Source organism: Saccoglossus kowalevskii, chromosome 5, assembly GCF_978046115.1.
Source record: "Saccoglossus kowalevskii chromosome 5, keSacKowa6.1, whole genome shotgun sequence".
Lineage (NCBI taxonomy): Eukaryota > Metazoa > Hemichordata > Enteropneusta > Harrimaniidae > Saccoglossus > Saccoglossus kowalevskii.
Genome location: NC_140645.1, coordinates 8,133,110 through 8,158,499, shown reverse-complemented (window position 1 = coordinate 8,158,499; position 25,390 = coordinate 8,133,110). Strand labels below are relative to the sequence as shown.

The window sequence follows — 25,390 nt, the reverse complement described above, 5'->3', positions numbered from 1 at the left end:
GACTGGTAAATACTTTGCTAATCACAAGACAGATGACAAGTACAACATAGAAAGTCAATACAACAAAAACGTAATAAGATTTAAGCCAGGTGACAGATTTTCAATATCCCGGCATGCAACACGCCTGATTACGAGCGCAGCGTCGATGTCTCCACCTCGAGAGAGCTTGTAAAACTGTCTTTCATAAAGTTTGTACTGAGTAGTAATACTTCTTTATAAAGTTCTTCTTATGCAAAAAGAAGTGTTTTGAACTGCGTAATATGGCGAGTGGAACAAGAAGTCAAGTTGGAAGTCAGACAACTGAAAGCCAAAATACATCGAAGTATTTCCAAAATGACGGCGCCAAAACCGATGGCAGTAAGGAAAAAGAGTCAACCGAGTCTGTTACTTTGACAGCCGTTAAACTCATTTTAACTGAATGTCTTCAAAATCTAGAGAAAGATGTCAGGGACATATCGGAGAATTAGTGAGCAACGAAAGCTATATAATCGGATATAATCAATCGAAGCAGAGACCGCAAATTTTGAAAAATCGATTCAGTATCACAGTGACGAGCTAGAAGACCTAAATCAAAGGCACAAGGAGACAAATCTCAGGTAACTGAATTACGCCACAATCAAGAAGTATAGAGAAGAGAAGTTTTATCTGTGGGAAATGCGGCATTGAACCTTGAACGTTATTCGTGTAGTTACAATCTGCGAATAGGCGGAATACAGGAGGAAAAAAATGAAAATTTCGTGGCCATTATAAAACGGTTAGCGGCGGACAAGTTAAAAATGGCGGACCTACTCGTGGACGATGCTCATCGCGCTTCCACTCGGAAAAAGACGGACACTAGAATGGAAAGGCACTCAAATCAAAGACATATTATTGTCAAGCTACCACTCCGCTACCAAAAGAAAATGCTAATGAATAAATGGCGCTCAGTTTTAGAAGGTACAGGCATTTTCATTAAGGCAGACATGTGCATGACAGGATACAAGATTAAATTTCCGGCATGTGATGGAAGTCAGGCCCGTAGTTTGGGGGGAGGGGGGGGGGGGCTCGGGGGCTCGGACGAACCCCCTAATTTTTGGAAGTGAATAGATTTATGATCTTAGATTAGAACATAATAAAACAAACAGTATTAATTAAAATAATTATCATTGTTTATATCACTTGACTCCGTGAGGTAACTATCAGACTCAGCCGAAATTGTATAGTAATCACGGAATTTGGGCTAACCTGCACTGGCTCGGAAGGTTGTAAATGATTAGCTAGTTTGAATTTGCATAACAATACTGACAATGAACGTGCATTCAACGCCACAAGTTTTTTTGTTTTTTTAGCCAATCAGAATTCATCTTCCGAGCCAGTGCAGATCAGCCGCGGAATTTAAATGTCAATGGTAAACTTACGCCGTTTCAGCTCAACAGCAGCAAATAAAAAAAAAGTTGTTTTAAATGGGCAAGCTTTTATTCGGTGATTCCGCTATGGTGTAATGAAGGTCGCGTCTCAAGCAGCTAATGTTAAATATTAAAACAGCATTGAAACAATAATGTAATGGTAGTCACTCTTTGAAGGATGTGGTGGTCCAGAATAGAGCCGTTTGTTTTATGCTAGTGTTCGCTCAATTACTAAAGTGTGGGGATCGAACTGGATTGACATGACAACACGACACAGTACTTTCCTAATTTGGTTCATTAGTTTTGTTTTCTTCAAGTTAATGATGGCATATATACTGCTTTATTATGTGTATCAGCCAAATGTAGTCAACTTATTGTATTAGCCTGCGTTATTGGACAATAGTGTACAGCTACGGGTTAAACAGATCAATAAAAAATGATTTGAGAAAGATTTATCATCACGAGTTGTATAGGTCGCAGAGTTTCTTGCAGCCAACAATTTACCCCACAGTGTTGCTTCAGCACTGAAGCTGTGCGATGAATCATATTTTTCAAACATATTTTTTGTACGTTTTTTTTGTGATGTCTTAGAAAATTTACTATATTTTTAGTGGGTTCATACAAAACAGATGTAGTCATTGAAGTCTACTGAGACCGCTGCTAAACTACCACTATATGCATATTATTTTACCGCCCTCTGAAAACAGATTTACAGTGAACCAACAAATGTACATACTGTAAGAAACTTGGTGGTATGCTATTGGTTAGTGCATTTAATTCGTTTGATGCAATCATTGTGCCAGCTATTTCTTACGGTAGCGATATGGGTGTACGAAAATTCGGAAATCGAGAGGGTACAGACAAATATCTACAGATATCTACCTAGCGTTAATAGTTGTGCAAACAATGTAGCGATGTTGGACGAATGTGGAAGGCTGCCATTATGCTGTGGTTATTTCAAGCGCTGTATCTCATATTGGTTAAAATTACTTGAAGTAAAAAATAGCTGGAACCCCAAAACATGTTATATCATGCTAAAACGATTAGACAAGACCAGCAGACTTACTTGGAAAACCCATATAAAAATCTCCTGTTCAAATATGGTTTCGGCATTGTCTGGTTTGAAAAACAAGTTAGAGATACTGCAAATTTCTTAGAGATATTTACTCAAAGAATAAAAAATTGCTAGAAAGAATGGCATGCCTCAATTTCACAATCATCCAGGCTGTGTACTTTCGAAAAAATCAAAGTAGTATTATAACCTGGGAGATTTATTGGCAAGCAATTATAGACTAAAATATTTATGACGAGTTTTCGCTGTTTTGGCCATAAACATAATGTTGAATTAGGCAGACATACAAACATACAGTTTGATCAATAAATTTGTAGTTTTTGTAGTGATACGTTTGAATTTAGCATGGTAGAGAAGGAAATTCAATTTGTTTTTATATGTCCATTATACAATGATCTAAGGGCTGATCCTTTGTCAATAACCCTATGCAATTATGCAAATACTGACAATCTAGGCTTACTTCGTCGCTACACAAACTGCCACACCATATATCTACTAGCTCTGTGTCTTTTAAAAGTTTTCAAGCGACGAGATAAATATGAATCTAGCTTAACTTAGTATCATATGTTTACATGGATTTGTATTGTTTTTATGTGCGCTAACATCTGCGAAGAGCGAAAAACCTCGTGAGTAGCATTCAACCTTAAAATGATTAGACAATAATGCTAAGATACGTACAGTCTTGTCTTTTTTGTGTACAACATTTTGCCGTGGTGGATCAAGGGTGTGGGTGTGTTTGTCTGTGGGTGGGGAATGGCTCAGGGTCCCTTCTCAAAATGGTAAAATAGTTCAAAGATGTTATGTGAAATAACTTACCAACGTAACACAAAGTAAACCAATTGAATTTAAAACTGAGAATATAAAAATGTCTGTAACAGAGCTCACTTTTTGAATATTATAAAATTCACACGTTTCACATCAATTATATTATTGTTGTTTTGAACCCCCTATTCAAAAGTTCTGGCTACGGGCCTGGAAGTAGCATTTAAAGAAGGAAAACGTACAAGATTTATTAACGGTGAACTATTTATTGAAGGTAAACAATATACGGCTAACACTGATGTAGACAATACTTGATTCGAATAGAGTTGTTTCTGCTGCCAATGAAAGTAACAGTGTCTGCTAAAGATCATGAGTGCTGGAAAAAGCTTAAGTTATACTGTATTGATGATATTCACAGACCGGAAATAGCTCAGCCATAAGTTAGTATAGGTATATGTTTTCTCTTTACCGCTGTTTGATATTTTTGCTGTCATGGAAATTGCCTATTGGATATTATCTTAAAGGGCAGACACCACTTGATGTGGCTATGCTACAATATTGGGAATAATTAAGCTATATAAATACATAATTTGTGTTGTATCTCTCGGGTGGGGACACGAGCATGCTCATCCAAACGTTCATCTGCTTGGATGCCTAGATTTTTGTATTGTTTGTTTGTGCAATACTGGTATATTGTTAGCCATATGCATTTTTGTTGGCACGTGCAACATACGTACTTTTCTGTTGTCTGTTTGGTCCTCCTTTTTTTGTTTTTCCTTTCTCGTTGCTTTTGTCACCTGCTTTTTCGATCTCTCAATTTTTTTATGTATGATCTGGTATACTATTAACCAATCTCTCAACTAGATTACTCTCACTTAATGTGAGAGGTATTGGAAGCAATATAAAGAGAACCAAATTATTTACATGGTTGAAACGCAAAAAATCCGACATTATTATGCTGCAAAGACTTATAGTTCTCAAGATGTTGAAGAGCAGTGGACAAAACAATGAAATGGCAAAATATTTTTCCCACATGGTACTAATCACAGAAGGGGTGTATGTATTTTGTGTAGACAATTAGTCAATATTACAATTCACGATAACATCAATGATGATGAGGGGAGATTTGTGTATCTGGATGTCACCATCCAAAATTTATGAATGGTATTGGGAAGCATCTACGCACCCAGTATCTCAAGCGAACAACTCCTGTTTTATGATTTGTGGTGCTCTAGTTTTAATAACCTGTTAGGTGAGGGTACACAATTAATTTTGGGAGGAGATTTTAATATATGCCTTAACCCTACACCGGATAAACAAGAAGGGAATCTAAAATACAAAAAACGATTAATAGATAAAGTGAATGATAAACTGTCCAATTTTGATCTAGTGGACATTTGGCAGATAAAACAATCCTAGGCAGCAAACGCTTCATATGGATACAAAATCTCATGTTATACAATGCCGTCTTGATTATTGGTTCATTTCTGTTACCCTACAAGATCTTGTGAAGTCAGTAGAAATCAAACCATCCATCTGCTCAGATCACTCCGCTATTACTCTATGTATTCAAAGTGAATCATGGGACAGACATGGTCAGTCATACTGGAAAATTAATAATTCCTTGTGTAAAGATTATGTCCTAAAGCTATCAAATCAAATCAAGGAGTGGGAGTCTGAGCTTTCAGTCAAAGACCCAATGATTTCCTGGGAGTATCTAAAGTATAAAATAAGACGTTTTACAATGACCTATTCAAAAGCGAAAGCTCAAGAAAAAAAAAATCATGAACTGGAATCGCTAATTGAAGACTTGGAAAATAATCTTGATAATGAAATTAAAAAAGAACAATATCATGAGACAAAATTGAAAATAGAAAAGATCTGGAATGATAAAATACAGGGTTCCATTATACGATCTATATGTAATCATTACGAGCCGGGAGAAAAAAGTAATAATTTTTTTCTGAATTTGGAGAGATCAAACAAAACTAAAAACAACTGTGAAACGCTTACAAATTAACAATACTGAGGAAACAAATACTGATCACATCATGTCCTGTATTAAAGAGTTCTACTCAAATCTGTATGCGAAAGATCATTTGATAGAATCAGAACTGGGCGCTCAACAATTTTTATATAGTCCACATTACTCAATATCTTAAATTACGCTCATAGAAAGGGAGTTAACAGAGTCGCAAAGACAAGGGGTCATAATCCTGATTGCTAAAAAAAGGCAAAGAAAACATTCCTTGAAAACTATAGACCAATCTCCTTCATTAATACCGATGTCAAGATAGTCTCTAAAGCAATTGCAAAACGCATTCATGCCATCATGCCAACTATCATTCACCCAGACCAATGTGCGTTTGTGAAGGACAGATTTATAGGTGATGCAATTCGCACAGTTTTTGATGTAATGTGGCTAACTAGACATCAAAATATGCATGAGTTGTTATTATCACTGGACTTCAAAAAAGCTTTCGATTCGGTTAATCACAAATTTCTGATAAAAACATTGGAGGTATTTAATTTTGGTAACTCCTTTATAAATTGGGTAAACACGTTTTACAGTAGCATCTCGTCCTGCGTGATGAGTCATGGAAGGTCAACTGGTTATTTTCCTATTGCAAAAGGTGTGCGGCAGGGAGAACCCTTATCCCATTATCTGTTTATAACAGTAGTGGAATTAATTGCAATTAGTATTCGAAATAATCCAACTACAAATGGTATTGGTACCTTTAAAAAAATAGTAAGTTAGTAATGTATGCAGACGACATGACCTGTACAATTAAGCCCACCTCAATGATACCGCTCTTCAATACAGTTGACAAATTTGGAAAATGTTCAGGATTAAATCTAAATCAGGATAAAACTGAGGCACTTTTGTTAGGGTATGTTCACAGGCCAAAAGAGAAAATAAATATTAAATGGTCGAATGGAATAACAATTTTTGGAGTTTTTTTTTTACCTATGCATCTGACATGTCTATTGAAGAAAATTTGTCAAAGAAAATTAACAGTCTGAAGTCAGTATGCTCATTATGGTCTAGAAGAAAACTCTCAATAATTGGTAAAATACAGATCCTTAAAACTTTCGGTCTCTCCCAATTCATATATTTAGCATCAATGATCTCAGTGCCAAAATCAATTATAAAAAAAATCAATAGTATTATTTACAATTTTATTCGGAATGGAAAGGATAAAATTAAAAGAAACATTCCTGTTTCAGATATTGAAAGGGTGGATTAAATATGATTGAGGTAGACTCCTTTTTTGAAGCACAACAGATTATGTAGGTGAAACGGTATGTTTCTGATAGCCAAGCCGGATGGAAGGATATATTGAAGGGACTATTGAACAATTTTGGGGACCATGTGTTTTTTTGCAACTATGATGAATTAGAATTTGAAAATCAAATCCCACACATTTATTATGATATTATCCGGGAATGGTCACCTCTGACATCATACACTCCAAAAACAACATCTGAAATTGATAAAAAATATTATGGAACAATAGATTTTTAAAAATTGGCTATCGTACAATCTATCTGAAAAGTTTGGCAAGAACAAAAAAAGTATTAAGAATAATAGACCTAATTGATTTCTATGGAAACTTTCATGACTTGCAATATTGGAAGGGAAAAGGTATCACTTTTACAGAATACCATACTATACAAGACCTAATCTCTGCAATACCAGATGACTGGAGAGAGATGCTAATACCCATGAGTGGTGTGATTTTCAAGTCAATTGAAATTCCAAGTACGTTGCAATTAATACACTGACGATCAAAAAGGTGTATAAATCTTTGTGTGAAAACATTATTAAAGAGCCAAATATTGCCATAGACTTCCAACATTTGTATGGGATGAAACAAAATGTAATTTTCAAACTACCTTTCAAGACAAAAATCTCCACAGATCTTAGAGCATTCTAATACAAAATTCTACACAGAGTTTTAACATCTAATGTAAAACTGTATAAATGGAAAATAATTCCCCCACTGTTCTTTTTGTGAAAAAGAAGAAGAAACATTAGAACACCTATTTGTTAACTGTATTGTTGTAAAGAGACTTTGGAGACTGTTGCAAATTGATTGACATTTATTGCCAATTTTGTTTGTAATGTCAAAAATATTATTGTAGGTCTATGTGAATCGGAAAATATAATATTAAATCATTTTATTTTATTATTTAAAAAATATGTATATACCCTCGGGTTCAAAAGGTTCATCCAACAAAATACGCATATAAAAGTTGGATCAGGGAAAATAGCAATATTGAATTACAAATCGCAATAAACAAAAACAAAGAGCTTATCCATTATCAGAATGGGAACCATTAACTAATTGGCATGATAATGGGCAAATTTAGATGTTATACCAGATCACTTTGTTTTTTTGTTGTTTTTTTTCTCCTTATTTTCTTTCTCTTAATTTTACTTCCTTGTACCTCTATGTAATGTTATATATTGTGCTGTAGTCTATGTTATTGAAACGAAATAAAAATATTGTTTAAATAAAAAAAATAGGAAAGTGCACATTCAACACCATCTATTTATGTGACACCCGTCATATATCATTCTGATTGACAGTCAATGTATGGAACTTGATGTCTACATCAGATAAGATACATTGATGTCATCTTAGATCATCTTGTCAGTGTTGTTGTATTTAATTACAAGTAAAAACTAATTGAATCTACATTTGTTATTCATTCAACAAAATTTCTGAACCAAAATCATGGAGTGCGTGGAAATTTAGGCACTACTAGTTTATAATATTGCCATGTAATAAAAGACCGAGAGAACAGCGCCCACTAAGGCATGGTTATTTGAAAACAATATACTATATGAACACATGTTTGGAAAACGCATAAGAGAAAATTATATTAATAATTTGGCGTGATGCATGAATATGTGACAAAAATTAAAGCAGATTAGGCTAGCACAGAAGCCTCCCAGACAGACCTACGTCACGATGTGTGCCCAATGGAATGACACACGAGAATTAGTTATTAGGTTACAGCCCCTGTAAATTTGCTACCAGGCGTACGAGAGAGGATTTATGTCCGTGTACTCTCGACATTTCACTTTTTACGTGTTTTGGAGCAGACTTTTGAAGGTAAGTGATTGCCAATGGCAAAAACCGTAGTACACAGTGATGGAGGTTTAGATCAATGTTGGCATGACAGCTAGATTTAAGTCTCTCAAAATATCTCAAAAAAATTAAGTCTCTTAAGAATTAACTGAACTAAATTAATGGTGGCTACGAGGAGAAGGGAATAGTTTTTAGGGTCATGTAAAGAATAACAAAATGTGTCATCAAACAATGTTCTGTTTCTGTTTGTTTTCAGTATCTCTTCTCCAATCAGCATATCACTAAAGTATCACCCATTGAAATAATTAGATTAGGTGAACACATTATGCTCACTTCAGTTGATAAGACTTCTGCTTTGTTCTCTTGTCTGTATAACATAACAGTATATATGGTTACCACCTTAGCCGATTACTGGGTAATACAATAGATTATCAACAGATGTACGAACAGGGACATTATCTTAAAATGTTATTCCCTCTACCACTCAATGATGGCAGAAAGATAAAGTACAATACTGCCAAATTATTGTTTCTGATATTTAACCAGTTGTTTGAAACAAAAGTGACATGACTCATTTCGAAGAGTTTGCATTTGTCTGGAATTAGGTTTGAAGGCACTAGTTATTCTAGCCTTGACGCTATTATTGTGTACACTGTATTATTGTGTATTGTCCAATACATTCATCCAGTGACATCTCCGCAATCGTGTTAGTCGTGTATTGTATTGTAATTGGAGTAATGAACAATATACGATTAAACCCAGGTTGTGATAAATATGAGATTATTTGGGTCATAACCACAAAGTACAGTCCAGTAACAAATCACAACAAGCTTACAAAGAACTGTCAGAAAAAGTTTCCTAAACGTGTTGGAAGAATGTTGGAAGTATAAATAAGAAATACCGTATTTATTATATTGGGAGCACATCTTCAATACACATAAAGCAAAAATTCTGTGTATTGCATGCAGAATCCTTGTAATATGCCCTATTTTGACCATACAGTTGTCTTTGTCATTGATATTTACATTAAGCACATAAGCTTCTAATAGAGCAAATACTGCATTAAAAAAAATAACTGGCTTATCAATTATAAATATTTAATGAAATAATGACCATATATGACGACTTGGAGTTTTGGTCATATATTTTGTAAGCTAACAGATTTATAGCACCAGATTCATGTTCCTATCTACAATTGTACTTACTGTTATGCATATTATTAAGGTTAGACGACCCTGTAAAGTCATCTGAGGCATGCCTTAAATTTTAGCATTAATTGCATGTCTCTCTACAGCAGTGCTTAGTATATTATACATCACCCCTGATGGAATTAGATATTTGGATTATCGAACAGCACCTACCTTTGAACCATGTTTTATTAAAAGATGTCGAATGATATCTGTGAAACAAGTGCAAATGCCTACCATTGGCTAATTTGTGTTGAAATTAGGTAATTAATATGCATTTATGTATTAAGTTGGGGTACTTGAGATATCAGTGAAAAGGGTCACACGCCGCCACAGACGCACTAACCATAAGGACTCCCATTGTGTGCTTCGCACACAGGAGTCAATAATATTTATGATTACTAAAAATTCAAATTTAGGTGGTTGCTATGGTTGCTGCTTGGTTGACGAGGACACGCTCATCCACTCTTGTAATGACTGTTAATCTTATCAATCTGATACCTAGGGTATACCTAAAATTATTTTCTTGTAATGATTTGTATGAAACTAATGACGTCATGTAGGAGAATAGGAAAATGACATTCTTCATCCATGTAAAAATCCTTGGTAATGTGATATCATGTGATGCCTCCAACTCACATATTTTAGGCAAACTTTTAAGTTTAAAAAATGCAATGTACTTTTCGAAATATGACTGTTTCCAACTTTGAACTTCATTCACTAAACTAAAACTTGCTAAAATAAAAACTTACTGCAGTAAACATCAAACAATTCTGTCTTCGTGACCTTAGCAGTAATTTTACCAAAACATAACTAAACAGACTTTGCATTTCATGCATACCTTGCATATTTACAGCAAAAGGTTATACACATAATGAGCAAACCCAAATTAAGGCGCTTTGGTGAATATGGCCACAAATAAAAACAACCTTGGTGACTACAAGTAAAAGCAATTTAGTTGTTTGGTGAACATGGCATAGCTTGATTTGAATTGTCATAATTGCAAAGAAGAATAACGCTGCAGCCCACACCTGTCATGTGCTAGATAGTTGCATATCTCTTTTTATACTCGTCCATGATTAATATTCAATTACCCATAATTGAATTCCAGCGATGCTTCTACAACAAGTAGTGCGTTTTATGCGATTTGTTCTGCATCATCTGTGAAAACACTTAGAAAAGACCAGAGAAAAGCAAAGTTTATCTAGCAAGGACAGGTAAATTTATGAATAAATGACGATAACACGGAATGATTTCTTGAAATTTAAATTCTGATGGGAGTTAATAAATGACCTATTTTCGAAACTGCCATATGTCACTCAAAACAGTACTTACATCTGCATCAACAGTTTACTAAAAATGAGGCTTGTTTTTGGATCAATTAAAAAACACTATTTATGAAAAACAAAAGTTTCAAGCTGTACATTTTTGCCAAGCCCTACAACTGCAAGCATAAAAGCTTATTCGCCAAATAACCTGACCAACTGCAGAGAGGGAGTTTGAACTGAACAAAAGGCAATAATCAAGTGCCTACAGACACAGAATAATAAAGGAGGAAAGCCTTCGAGCCCAGAAGACTTTGGCAATGATTGTGCTATCAAAATATATTCATAATTTATTTAAAAATGTCAGAGTCATGAATTGTGAAAGTATGTATCCATGTATTTATTAGATATTGTTATATGTAAGTTGAATTATATGCAGAGAAATGGTGGATCGGACAAACAAGCCGAAATTGTATGTTTACTGAAATCATGGCTAGCCAAGTAGAAGTTACTCGTGTTCACATGCCACTCAAGTCAGTTTTACTTGTGATTTAAATTGCATGATTTATCTTGTCATGGTCAACCATCAGTTATGTTTTTTCTAGTATCCCCGACCACCATAGTTGGGTTTATTTGTGTCAAGCGAACACAGGTCACAATCGCATTTTTTCCAACATTTTTTGGTTTTCTTATAATGTGTATAAACGTGTGCAAAATATGTAGTGATAAGATTTTGTGTAATTTCTGCTGAGGTCAAGGAGACAGAATTGTGTTTAATACAACAGTTTTTTTAATAAGCAATGCATTAATTAGGTCAATGAAGTTCAAAGTTTGAAAACATCATATTTCCAGAACTACATTCATTTGCATTTTATGTTTGCCAACAGCCATAGCAACCAACAAATGACAGCATTTTCTGGTGATTGTCAGCAATAGTTTTTACTGTATGAGTAAAATTGGCATTGTTGACATTTGGCCTATAGCTATTGTTTTAAATTTATATATAATCATCGAACCAATACACTTATATATATTTTCTTGACAGTTTTTGTATGTCCCTAGAAAACTCATATTTATCACAATGTAGTATCTCAGGCTATGACGACCGTTGCTGCTTGCAGCTATATTTGCAATGTGAAATTACACAAAATTACGCACATTAATGTATCGTTGTATTGTCACTGGATGGGTGTATGCGAGAGCATGCAGGTAATATTAATTCAAAGCTAGAATAACAAGTGCCATCACACTCAAACTAGAAACAGTGTTATAGGTACTATTTTTGAGAGATTCGTCATACCAATTTTGATTTGAGTGCTGCGTAGATAATAAACTGGTCAGACACTGGTGGTCTCACATATATCCTGTGAACATATGTTGTGTTGACAGTATAATATTATTGTGCGTATTTCTTCAATAATTGTGTGGTAGTAGGTATAATAAGATGATATCCCTGTTTTTACATCTGTTGATAAATCCTTTTCTCGTTTAATAATAAGCTGTGGTGGTAACCATAGATACTTTAACAGTGTACATACATGATTTAAAACAAAGCATAATGTTTATCATTTGAATTGTGTATAATGTGGCCCACGATGTGAATATTTCACCGCATAATACATTGGAATTATATGCTGATTGGAAAGAATGATGCAGTGAACAAACAGAATATTTTCTGATGATTCAGGAGTTGTAAATGTTATTGTCGATTGAGTGTATTGTGCGAGCAATTGTCATGTGACACCCGTCATATATCATTTTGACATCCTCTTCATCTGACATCATCTTTGTAAAAGTGTTATTGTTTTTAAATACAAGTTTAAACTAATTACATCTACATTTGTTATACATCCGGGTGACTGTAATGCATCTTTTGTCGTAGGTGGTCATATTCAAATATCCAAACAAACATCATGGATGCATGGAAGTTTAGGCACTACTAGTGGATAAGAATGTCATCTTATAAAAAATCCGTGCGAACAGCGCCCATTACGGCCAACCCGTGATATTTTTAAAAGCAATATATTATGTGAACGCGTGTTAGAAAACGCATTTGACGTGATGTGTGTAATCAATAATGAATTAAAGTAGATTAGACTTGCACAGAAACCCCCAGACAGACCTACGTCACGACGTATATTCAATGAAATGATACACAAGCGTTAGTTAATAAGTAACAGCCGCTGTGAATTTGCTACTAGGCGTATGGGAGATGATGTATGTCTGTGTACTGTTGACATTTCACCCCTTTCGGGTTTTTTTTCGGTGTAAAAACTGTTGACGGTAAGGGATAAATTTTGCCGTAATATGAGTATTTAAGCAGAAAATTAGTTATAACAAGCCTTAGAGTTAATTAAACTAAATCAAAATTAATGGTGGCCACAAGGACAAGGTAATCATTTTTAAGAACTTGCAATGAATGAAAAATGGTGGTGACATCACCTTTTTCACTATTGACAATGTCCTGTTTCTGTTTGTTTTCTGTATCTCTTCTCCAATCAGCATATCACTCTAAAGTATCACATATTCAGATTAGATGAGCATATGATGCTTACTTCAGCTACAAAACATCTGCTTCGTTCTCCTGACTCAACAGTGTATGAACAGAAACATTATCATTATGAACAGAATGTTATTCCCTATACCACTCAATGATGGCAGAAATACGTAAAATAAATTATAATACTGCCAAAATAATGTTTCTGATTATTTAACTAGTTCTTTGAAACAAAGGTGACATGACAAACTTCATAGAGCTTGCATATATAACAATTTGTCTTGAATTAGGTTTGAAGGCACTAGTTATTTTAGTGTTGGAAGAATGAAGTATAAATAAGGAATACTGTTAAATATGTTCTATTTTGACATAGACTTGTCTGTGTCATTAATATTTACATTAAGCACAAGGGCTTCTAATAGAGCAAATACTGCACTTAAAAATATAACTGGTTTATCAGTTATAAATATTTAATGAAATAATGGCCATATATTGTGACATGTAATTTTGGTCTTGTAAGCCAACAAAATTAAAACACAGTTGCATGTTTCTATCTGCAATTGTACTTACTGTTATGCATATTATTGAAGTTAAACGACCATATAAAATTATCTGAGGCATGCCTTCATATTAGCGCGAGTTGCATGTCTCTCTGCAGCAGTACTTAACATATTATACATCACCCCTGATATAATCACACAATTACGCACTTTAATGTATTGTTGTAGTGTCACTGAACGAGAAAAGATGTATGTGCTATATATACAAGGCTAGAATAGCCATTGCAATCAAACTCAAACAAGAAATAGTGGTATAGATACAATTTCTTTTTATAGATACAATTTTTTTGCAAAGTAGATAATAAACTGGTCCGACACTGGTGGTCTCACATATATCCTGTAAAACTATGTGTGGACAGTATAATATTGTGCTTTTTTTTCCTATCATTATCAGATCAAACATTTTCATTAACAATACCAACACTAAACTGACAAAATTTACAAATTAATGAAAATGAATATATATATAGAAATAATAAAAATCACACACAAAAACATATATTCACTCTCTCACACACACTCAAAATAACAAATACACAAGCCAATCATATATGATCACCTATGACACAATAACAACTTTCCAATGACCACAAAACGATACACCGACCTATAGAATTACCTAATTTCAATTAGCAAATAGTACTTACACAAAATACAATAAAGCATTCAAACAGATCTTTGGTGTGAGATCTGTAGATTCTACAATGGATTTTCTCGTTATTTTACTATTTGGTTTTAGCAGGACACTAAATGTTTTTATGCATGGCCGATATTATACATAGACAAGTGAGTCTATAACATCATGAAACTGAAAGTCAGTCTATCTTCACCAAATTAACACGTCATCTCTTACATACCACCACATGCCACCATCAATTGACATTTCGTCATGAATAGTAAACACCAAGATAAAAAGGGTCATTTAAATATTACCCCATATGTAACTTTTATGATTGGCCGGAGAAAGCAAATAGCTTGTGGTTAATATATTTATCGTTATAGCTGTGGAAATCACATCACTGATTGTACCGAGCTCGTTCAGAACAGAAACCCATCATCGCCGCCTTCATTGTGTTGTTTTCAGAGTATATCATCAAGGTAGGTAATTCAGAAAGTGTTCATGTCCGAAAATATGTGTTATCTAGCACGATATGTTTCACCATGTTCCAGTGTATTATGAGTTAAAATAATATTAAATATCAAACTGTCTAAAATTTCTAAATATCAATGTCTTGACAAGAATCTGCTATTGTAATTACAAAAATATTAGACATTTGAATTTTTTCCCGAATATTTTTTTTCGTCCCTGATGTGTGAACAAAAAGTCGTTCTTCTCATTGTTTTAATGTGTTATGGGAAGAATTTCACCCACGCAACGTTATATCACATAGCTTAGTCCATGATATATATATATCGTTTTTTATGATAATTGTCATACATTAAAAAATAGTTTGCTTGTCCTAATTTAAAAACATACACAGTGATGGAGCAGCGCATTTGTACTTGACAACTGTGTTCCTCTATAAATTAGAGAGTGATACTGACAATCGGGCGTATTAGCCTAGTAAAGTAAAGTTCCAATTTCAAAAGATCATGCAAAAACTGAAAAGTTGTTGAAAATCGGGATAAATTTTGTGTTTTATTGTATTGGGTTTCATTAGTTTGTTGGGTTACTTTTTTGGAACATGCTGTCACCGAAATGCGTTTACGAATTATGCATAGACAGTCAGTATTTTTTTTACATGCGTCGCCATGGGCCATATATTTTTTCGTAACATATAGCCAAAATAAAAAAAAGACTTCAAGGTAATTGTTGAATAATATTTATTCTGTCATTTTTTTTTTCATTATCATGTTTTTCATTATTTACTAATGCTTCGAAATTTGTATAATTTTAAAATTATTATCGTTAGCATAATCATTATTGAATCAGTGTATGATTTACTGTTCTTTTACGCCCATATGTTACTAATAATTGTGTAGATACAGCTATGGACTAGACTAGTTAAGTTGGATTTATATCTCTATATAATCTATGTCTATGTCCTCACCAGATTTATATTCATTTTACTATACTGCATTTGTTTCGAGCATAAACATTCGTAATCAGGTGATCTGAAAAATTAAAAAATATTCAATTAACTCATGTCTTGTGACAAAAATACAACAGTAAAATCGGTTGATAAAAACCAAACCACGTAAAAGTAAAAAACACTTATTTTCAAAAATGCCACGCATTATTTTTAGTTATGGCATGACGATAAACCCCGTGACAATTGCCATTACGCATCTGTATTCTAACATGGCGATTCACGATCGCACATGATACCCCCAGGCAACCAACGCATTTTCAATAAATCTAGTAAGATTTTCTAAATAATGCTAACTGCTAAAAAATGACATGCCATACACCATAGATTAATAGGGTATTATAAAAAAGGTTTTCCCTACAATTATTTTCGATAACATTGTCATCAGTGATTAAATAAGACTTGGGAAAATGGCAACAGACATATAAGACGGACATTAATAACGAAATATTTAGAGCATCACAAGACTCTAAACTACGCTCCAAATTGACTCAATAGTGATATCATTTTAACATACCCACATAACATACTCACAAATTTGAATCATATGCTACAGACTTTTTACTAAAATTATTTTGTGTATGCCACGATTGGCATACGAATAGATTACGGAAATGATAAATGAAGTCAGCGACTTGGTCTTCAAAATAGTGAATTAACAGATAATTAGTTAACTGCATAAAAGAAATGTAGTTAAGTTGGCCAGCTTATACTATGACAAAAATGAGGTAAACAAGAGACACCTAATGTAGTTGGACTGTCCCACATTTGACCAACGTGATGCACGCTTCCATATGCTTCTTAACAGAAAAAATCATACATTTCGTTGGTTTATTCTAGTCGTTTAAGTAAACAGTTGAAATGCAAGGAAAATAAAATGTAACACGTAACAACATATTTTTACATCATGGAATATATTGATATGAAACACACGTTGCTGAAAAATATAACGCTTGCAGTGTGGATGTTTTGAATTGTATTTATGATATATCGCTTGTTTTTTCGTTTTTATATTACTTCGAATATTCGGTTTATTTTTAGCATGTGGGCGTTTATCTTATATATCACTCTGTCTTTGTGCACAAGTCACGTCATGTCAAATAAACTTGGCAACCAGGTAAAGTAAACTATGTATTTTTTTTGTATTGGTGTTATTTATTAATATTTAATTTCAAACAATGTTTCAATAATTTGAGGTATGCTAAATTCGGCAATGTACAAGTGGCTAACACACTTATTGTAGTATCGACTATAGTGATACAATGCTGCTGAAATTTAAATAGTACACATTTGCAAGCTTGCCAGATTTGGCATTTATATTTATGTCAATCAATCATATCTGTCTATTGTCTTCGTCGATTAAGTTATTAATTTACCCAAATTACTGTATATTATGTCGCAATGCATTCGAGTTACTAACTAATAATGTCACTTTCTAGTGGGTGTCAAGCCTGAGTTTGCGTGATGGTAAGTATTAGATGGCATATATTTATACGTCCACATTACTATAGAGGTTTCGTTTGTTTTTGAGTAATTTAAGTGCATTTATCTATTATTAGTAAATTCCTAACTAAGATAATGCAGTTACACCTTGCAGTTTTAATTATTGCAATAGAGAATGCACACATTTTGCCAAATTCTGAATATTTATAAGTAATTCAATATGGTTATTTAATACCTGTCTGATGATGTTATGATTAGAAAATGACGGAAAGACTTGTCATGACGGAGAAGGACACGCAGGCGTTTGCAGAGACGATAGGATTGATGACAATTCCGGATGTTATACACATAGCAAAATATGTTGGGCACACAACAACTGTAACCGTCATCTGATGTGTTTCATTCCGTACATGCCGGGGGATTTAGGTGAGCTAGATGATTTTCTTTCACTGCATGTCAGTATTTCGTGGCTATGTTTTTACTGATATTTTCACATTCAAGTTTTAGTTTTTTTGAGGGTAAACTGTACATCTGTTTTATCAAGCATTTTATAACGTCAGCATGAATAATGCTATATTCATTAAAAAACATACCTTTAAAACCTTTATCACAATCAGTCTCTTTAAACCTTCGATTTCCTTACCACTTGACGAATATAACAACCATATGCATATACATTGTTACTGCACGTACAACTCAAACATATAATTCATGGTGCATTGTTTGTTTTGGTGGGTGGGTGGGTGGTTTGATTTATTGATTGATCGATCAATCACGTTTTATAAGGAATTCACTTATACTTTGTAGATGGTCCGTGTAGATCTAGTGGCTTCGGTGCACACTGTGTTGCTAGAGAAGAGCAGTGTTTTGGTGTAATACATAAAAATTTGTGTCCATGTGATTATGGGTGTTGCCATCCATTCGGTAAGTGTGACTGATAAATAAATAAATGAATGCCAAAATAGGCCCGTGCTTAAGAAGATGAAATATGGTCTAGGTTTGAATAGCCGGGCAATGATGATAATTTTTTAGATGTTGACTAAAACCGGATAATGTAGTAAATATTGATGTTATTTAGTTATGTCTATCTGTTTGATTCCGACATATTTATTGACAAAATTTATTGAATGATTTTGATTTTTCAAATGTTTATAATCAACTGTAAGATGTAGAAAGTGTTATAACCATCATTCAGTTTATACGTCAGGCCTTTTTTTCCACAGTGGATTTGATCTGCCCTAACCCTAATGTGTGCCAACTTGCAAGTGCAACATGTCCTGGGATTTTCTATGATACCGACGTATGTGGTGTCGGCAATGGATGCTGCTATAATTCTATAGGTGAATATTTTTTTAATTCACATAACAATCATTATCAACGTGTTATACGAATTGTAATTGGTACATAATATGAATGAAAATACGTTTTTTTTTGCATTGCTGTATCATGAGTGTTTGGATGAATAGTTCGAGAATTCGAGAGGATAGTATTACGTTCCCATAGTATATATTCAATTAAATACAAACATCTAGATGGTTTATTTATCAGATGATAGTCAATGTACTTCAATTCCTGTACTTGGTGGTGTCAGTGGTACTTGCCAATACGACAATACGTTATGTGATGGTTGGTATGTCTCCAATGAATGTGGGGGACATCCTAACAGAAGATGCTGTAAGCCAAAAACACCGGACGGTGAATATTTGTTTTATATTATTTTCTTATTTATTTTGGAAACATTTTAACGATACATTCAATAAATATAGAGTGTGCTATTTATTAAGTTGTTTATTATGTCATTGAGGGTGTTATTTATCTATTTCAATGTCATCACATTCTTAGCCAGTTGTTAAAAAATGCTATATGTTTGTAAAGAATGATTAGGTGATATATTCATGAAACCTCCTGACATCATTTAATATGTTAATTTACATTGCATGAGTAATTACTACATCAGTTTTATGCATTTGTTAAGGATAATGCCCACAAACTAGACTCAACCCAACAATATAGTTCATAGTATAGTTTATAAATGCACGGTGTAGTTGTAACAAAGAATATGATGTTCGCAATGAATCGAGTTACAAATTCATCAATTTTTTGAACAGCGGATGCACCATGTACGAATTACCCAGGAGCTCAGTGTTTGGATATGACGAAGGAACCTTGCCCCAACGGTGATTATCGATCTGGTCTGTGCGATCCTGCTGGACCTAGGGAGAGACAATGTTGTATACCTGGGTATGTTTTCCTATAACCAATTAAACTCTAGTGTAATCTTTGTATTGCAAACGAATATAATTTAAGCAGGAAAAAGACGTGGTTTCATTACATTCGAGTTTGAATTGCTTGAAACTGTTTCTAATTTTATTATGCTTTGCAGGTGCGTGGATAATAAAAAAAGTAAGTTATTTTTTGTGTTATTTCACATTGACCAACTGCAAGAACTTGGCTATTATTACACTTTATTTTGTATCTGTGTATGTGGTGAAACGTTACAAATGTGAATGTTTTTCGTTGAGAATAGTTTACGTTGTATCAGATTGCTTCAGTGAGGGTTCACTTAATATCGTTTAGTTCGTTAAATACATTCGCAGCATTAGAAAAATCAGTCAGAATCTGATGGAAATTCGCATTTTTCCGCAACCATTAATTATAATATGCGGACGTAGAAACCATGAGTGTTTATCAATTGAAAATAATAAAATTATACGTCAGGACTTGTTTGCATGTTTGTATTACAGATGTTATTTTTTTCCGTAGATCCCACTACAGGAGCAATAGAACCAAGTCCGTGCCACTTAGCCGGGGGATGCTGTAGACCATTACGATGTGAAAACAAGGAAATTGAAATAAATGAACATTGTTTTCAAAATGAAGCGACATCCGGACTACCGACATGCAAGTGCTGCAGACGTAAGTTTGGCACTTTTTAACATAAAGGACGATGGTCATCGGGTCGTGTGGTGTTCTTATGGTTTCCATCCATTCATGAGTACGATTTTTGTACACATCAAACTCGGGCGCGTGCCATGGTTTATCGATTTAAATAATGACATATTGTTGAAAAGTACAGCCTGTAATTTAATTTCCTTTAAACACATTTATTTAACGCGTGTTGTATATGCCGACACGATGAGGTGCGATATCGACCGAATTTTAAGTGTAAATCGACATTCCCATATTGCAGGACGCTTCTGTCATTTGCAAATTGCGATATCCACCATATTAAACCATCCTGATATGTTTATCGCTCATACATATGTTACTAACTAAATTCAGTGGTAATAAATATTCAATTTATTTATAAAAATAAAACTGATACATAATGAATATTATTTCTTGCAGCAATACAGAATGGAGGAGGGAATGAATTCGGAGATCCTCATTTTGAAACACTTGACCACAAATCTTTCCAGTTTGATGGTCACTGTTCCTATATCTTGTTGAGAGAATGCAGGAAACCACTACAAACTCCACGTTTTACAATCATCAATAAACATAGATTGATGGAAAGCCTCAAAGGAAAATTAAAGGCATATGTTTCTAAAATTTCTGTTGTCATTCAATTATCGTCAAAGAATTATTTCAAAGCTGAACTTTTAGAATCAAAATACGTTTCGGTAAGTTCCAGATTGTTTTGCCTATTATTGTACACTGAAATGTCAAAAACTGTATAATGTATAACACAATGACTTTCTGAGTAAAACAAACCAATATATTTATGGTATGAACACGATCTGTCAGAAAATAATTGATTATCTCTGCTCAGATATACACAGAATAAGCATTATGTTGCACTGCAATTACGTTTTTTCCATGTTCAGATAATTGTGGCGCAGTGCACAGTGTTAACGTTTCTAAGCTCCGTAACAGCTGAAATATAATGGGTATTCTGAATCACAAATCACTAACAAACAAGCTCTATGAAATTAATACAGCTTTATTTCTCAGTACTTCATTTACATAAGTGAACAATAACTTGTAACCATTGGTTACGACTGTTACTGTATTAAATTTTGGTTTCTGTTATTCAATTGTTGTCTTTGGTGACATATATTCAAATCAAAATCAACTGCAGAATGGTTGCTAATTTGATGATTGGTTACCTTTATGTTGGTCATGAATACCTGTAGTGTTCAGAATTATATATTTTTGTCCTCGGATACGAATGAACAATTTTATAAAAACTATATATAGGCTTAATCACGCTACAACAATGTGTATAGAACACAGCGTACACTAGGAACAATACAATCTATTTTTAGATACATCAATCGCTTTAAAGTAATACATATTAGCTATTAGCTATTTAAGGGTAAACTTCCCTGACAGACGTAAAACTCATACTGCCAGAGTAGCTAAATTGTATAAACATTCCCTCAGGATAAAATTGACATTGATAATAAGGTAGCCATAGCATGACAAAACCAATTACTGTTTTGTGAAATTGCATTTGTACTACATTATATAGAGATTCTTGCGTCACATGTCGCCATTGAGCACTTGCAAATTAGTCAGAGCGGAGGAGGTCCGACAAGTTTGAAACTAATATATTTAACGTATGAAAAATGACAAACCCTTACTGCATATTTCTTATATGTGCTGCACTGTCGACAAATAGTACCTTGTAATGTATTTGACTTCCAGATCAACAATGAAAGTGCAATGCACATTGCTAAATTGGGCCTGTGGGAAGACTCTACTAATGGCATCACTATACAACCAGATCAAAGCAAAGTTAAAATAGACAAGGCTGGTGAATTCAGTGTATGGTTTAATGGTAATGGTCGTGTTGATGTAGCCATTGATGAAAAATATCACGGCAAAGTATGTGGTTTACTGGGTAATGCTAATGACGATCCTGATGACGACTTCCAGAAACTTACAGCCAATGGTTTGGAATTGGTTTCTGATGTAACCGAGTTTGCAAATAGCTGGGTCGTACCAGGCAGGTAAGTTCAGTCAAACGACTGTAGTATGTCTAATATTGTGCCGTGTGTGTTGTGTTATCAACAATCTTGTATTTGGAGAAAACTAATTATATATGTTATATACTACTAATTATACATCATTGTGATATGGGAAACCACGGAAACAAATTTGTCTGATTCAAAGCTCTAGTAATATAATAAGTTTGTAAATGTATTTTGACACCACGAATTTTCATTCTAGATTAATATTTGACTATATGTGAAAAATAACCTCCTGTTTTGCCATTCTTTCATCTGTAGCTGTCCATGAATCTGAACACAGGACACAGAAAGTAGTATTATGATTTTGGGAACCGCTTATAACCAATAATTCCCCAGTATGAATAAAAGCATGATAACAGTTCTCACTCCTTCTATTGGAATAATGGCTTGTCAATGCCAAGTTACAATTGCAATTATTAATATTCATTTTTCATGCTGCATACATACTCGTTTCTTCATGAGTTTATTGTATTTTATTCTTCTTGCCACACTATTCATTTCTTTAGACGTCTGTATAATCTATAGTCATGGCTGTTATGGAATACTATTTGTGGTTTGTAATTGATGATATGTATTTTTTTCGTAGATTACAAATAAAAATAAATTGCAAGCAATAATAGGATTAATTCAAAACTGTATTGTACAATGATTATTTTGAAATGTGTATGTGTGGAATGTATTTACAAGTAGCAATTCCGATAACTGTACTATGATATAGTATGATTTAAGTTTAGTGTATTAATACAGGACTAAGTGGTGCAATAATAGTAAGATACGCTATATGAGAAACAATACATTGTGCCTGTGTATGAATATCTCGTACAGCAAATTCATGACATGTCAAGGATGGGTGTTCTAGGTTCATACACTATACCCAAATTTGTGATGAGTGTATTTCCTGTTCCTTTGTAGCTTTATTAACAATAACTTAAAATTCTTCCGTTTTCAACTTTGCTCCAATACCAAATATCTCAATTTATGTTGTGTGTGCGGCAAATTGAAAGATTGTGTATCTGATTTAAAACATTGGTTGTATGTTATATAGTCATTACATTCGTATGATTATGCAAATGTACCATCGATGATGGCAAAACAAATTATAACACCTTTATCAACATGTGATTCCTGTGAAGTAAAAAAAAATTGCACTAGCCCGCTAAATGTTTCACCGTCTACTGAATGAGATTGAAATACACGTCTCAAACATGGCATTGGTATATTGGTCTCAGTCTAACAATATGCATTGTAATAATTGGAAATTTGTATATCTATTAAGTGATGAACGATAATAAAATTAAAATAGCAGTTTGTAGTGTAAAACCATCAGGGCATTTAGTTTATTAATTCCCTCATCAACTAACGATTCATTCAATATAGTCCGCAAAAGGTGACTTTTTAGAAAGCTCAATCTTCGCATCGTCTAAACCTAGGCAAACATACCAGTGGGAGTTGGTGGAGAGTTAATTACAAAACCCCGACTTCAAATTATAACCTGCCAACAGCAGCATCAAAATGGGTTGATATCCGGGAAACTTAATAGCATATTGTGCACTGGTTACACATTATAAAAACGCAATGTACAATCGAGAGTGAGTGAGCTTCCAAATTATTGGAAATAGGGAATGTTATAGCGCCAAAATTGGTGACAGTTCAGGCTCTATGAAACCAGTGCAATCGGGAAACTTGTGGCAAGCATAGCATAAAAACTAAAAAATCACGTAAAGGGCTGGTCCGCCTGTTATACTGTTGTTTTCAAAATGTGTATTTTCTGCAGTGTAAAAACAAGATTAATGAAATTATAGGTGAAAGGAAACAAGGTTTGTCATCTCTGGACGACGTTACAGATGCATGACTATAATAATGTACGATTAGACAATAAATTTGAGATTAGTTGGTGTAATCAAAATAGTCTAGCTGGTTATGGTAATGTTTTTTGGTTACTTTATTTACATATTCACATCTGTTCAATTGTTCAGTATTGACAGTTCAGCCGAGTATATATATTAGAGTTACAAATAATATACCAGTTTCAACACAATTCAAACAAACAAAATGATGCATATGTCTGTATATTCATACTCTGTGCTTTCCGCCTTTTCTAACCTAACCTATGGTGGTTTGAACTTTCGTACTTCGTATAAATAGCATGGAAGATCAAATGACGATACAAGCTAGCACAAAACGTACTTATCGTTTGAATACTAGAATCTGAATAATATCATGAATTGATCCCTTTAATTAAACATTGTCCACGTCTCGTGATGTCATTGCGGTTAACAATAAGTAACAAATTCTGCTTTTTCAGAGATTTGCTTTATTCTACATATTGATCAGCTAAACAGTCAATTAGAAAGTCGACCTCGAAAACTACATCTATCTATGTCGCTAAAGCGCGTTATTTGTTAGATAGATATTACGATTGAAACAAAATTGCCATTGAAAACCACATTCTGCTAATTTAAATGTATTGTAAAATAGTGACATTGAAGGTAAACCTAATTATGTCATGACTAGTTATGAGGTATAATAAGAGAATATGTTTGTTTTTTAAATATATAATTTCTTTTAGGTAGTCCTGCTATAATGTTCTAATTTTTTTGTATATTTTTCCTGTGAATCTATCCTTTTATTACACGATGCCGACTTTATTTTTAAACAAAGCTAGTCACTAGGAGTTCACATTTTAGTTACAAGTCTGTTTGTTAGACTTATCTCAGAACAAATTATATTAATTCCAGCACTATTGTCCTGGACAAACTCCTCTTTCAAACCAAATACATACGTATATCAGGTACCTTAAGAATATATACAAATAGTTCAAACAGAAAACGTACAACCACGTTCATCTATCACCAGGAGTCCTATAATAAAATCTGTTGTATTATTATATAAACTATTCCAGACACGGTTTTTTTCTCTACATACATACATGTTTTTCTCTAAATACATTCTGTTGTCAACTGTACACAGGTTTCAAAATACAGTGAACCATGTCCAGCGGCAATTAGGACGAACCAATGTTGAATTGTGCCGACGTAGTTTATTGACGGATAG

At 33.7% G+C, this 25,390-nt stretch overlaps 1 protein-coding gene across 1 annotated transcript; it reads left to right on the top strand.

The window, feature by feature from the left end:
- The first annotated feature begins 260 nt into the window (after positions 1-260).
- On the top strand, positions 261-22,969 carry LOC102802952 (von Willebrand factor-like). The gene is made up of 14 exons (XM_085499495.1): positions 261-466; positions 14,830-14,925; positions 16,959-17,034; positions 17,357-17,384; positions 17,619-17,786; positions 18,168-18,284; positions 18,584-18,700; positions 18,909-19,055; positions 19,469-19,601; positions 19,744-19,763; positions 20,124-20,276; positions 20,709-20,983; positions 22,011-22,315; positions 22,595-22,969. Exons 1-14 carry the CDS (start codon positions 261-263, stop codon positions 22,602-22,604), a joined length of 1,851 nt encoding a protein of 616 aa, XP_085355621.1. The 3' UTR covers positions 22,605-22,969.
- The last annotated feature ends 2,421 nt before the right edge of the window (positions 22,970-25,390 follow it).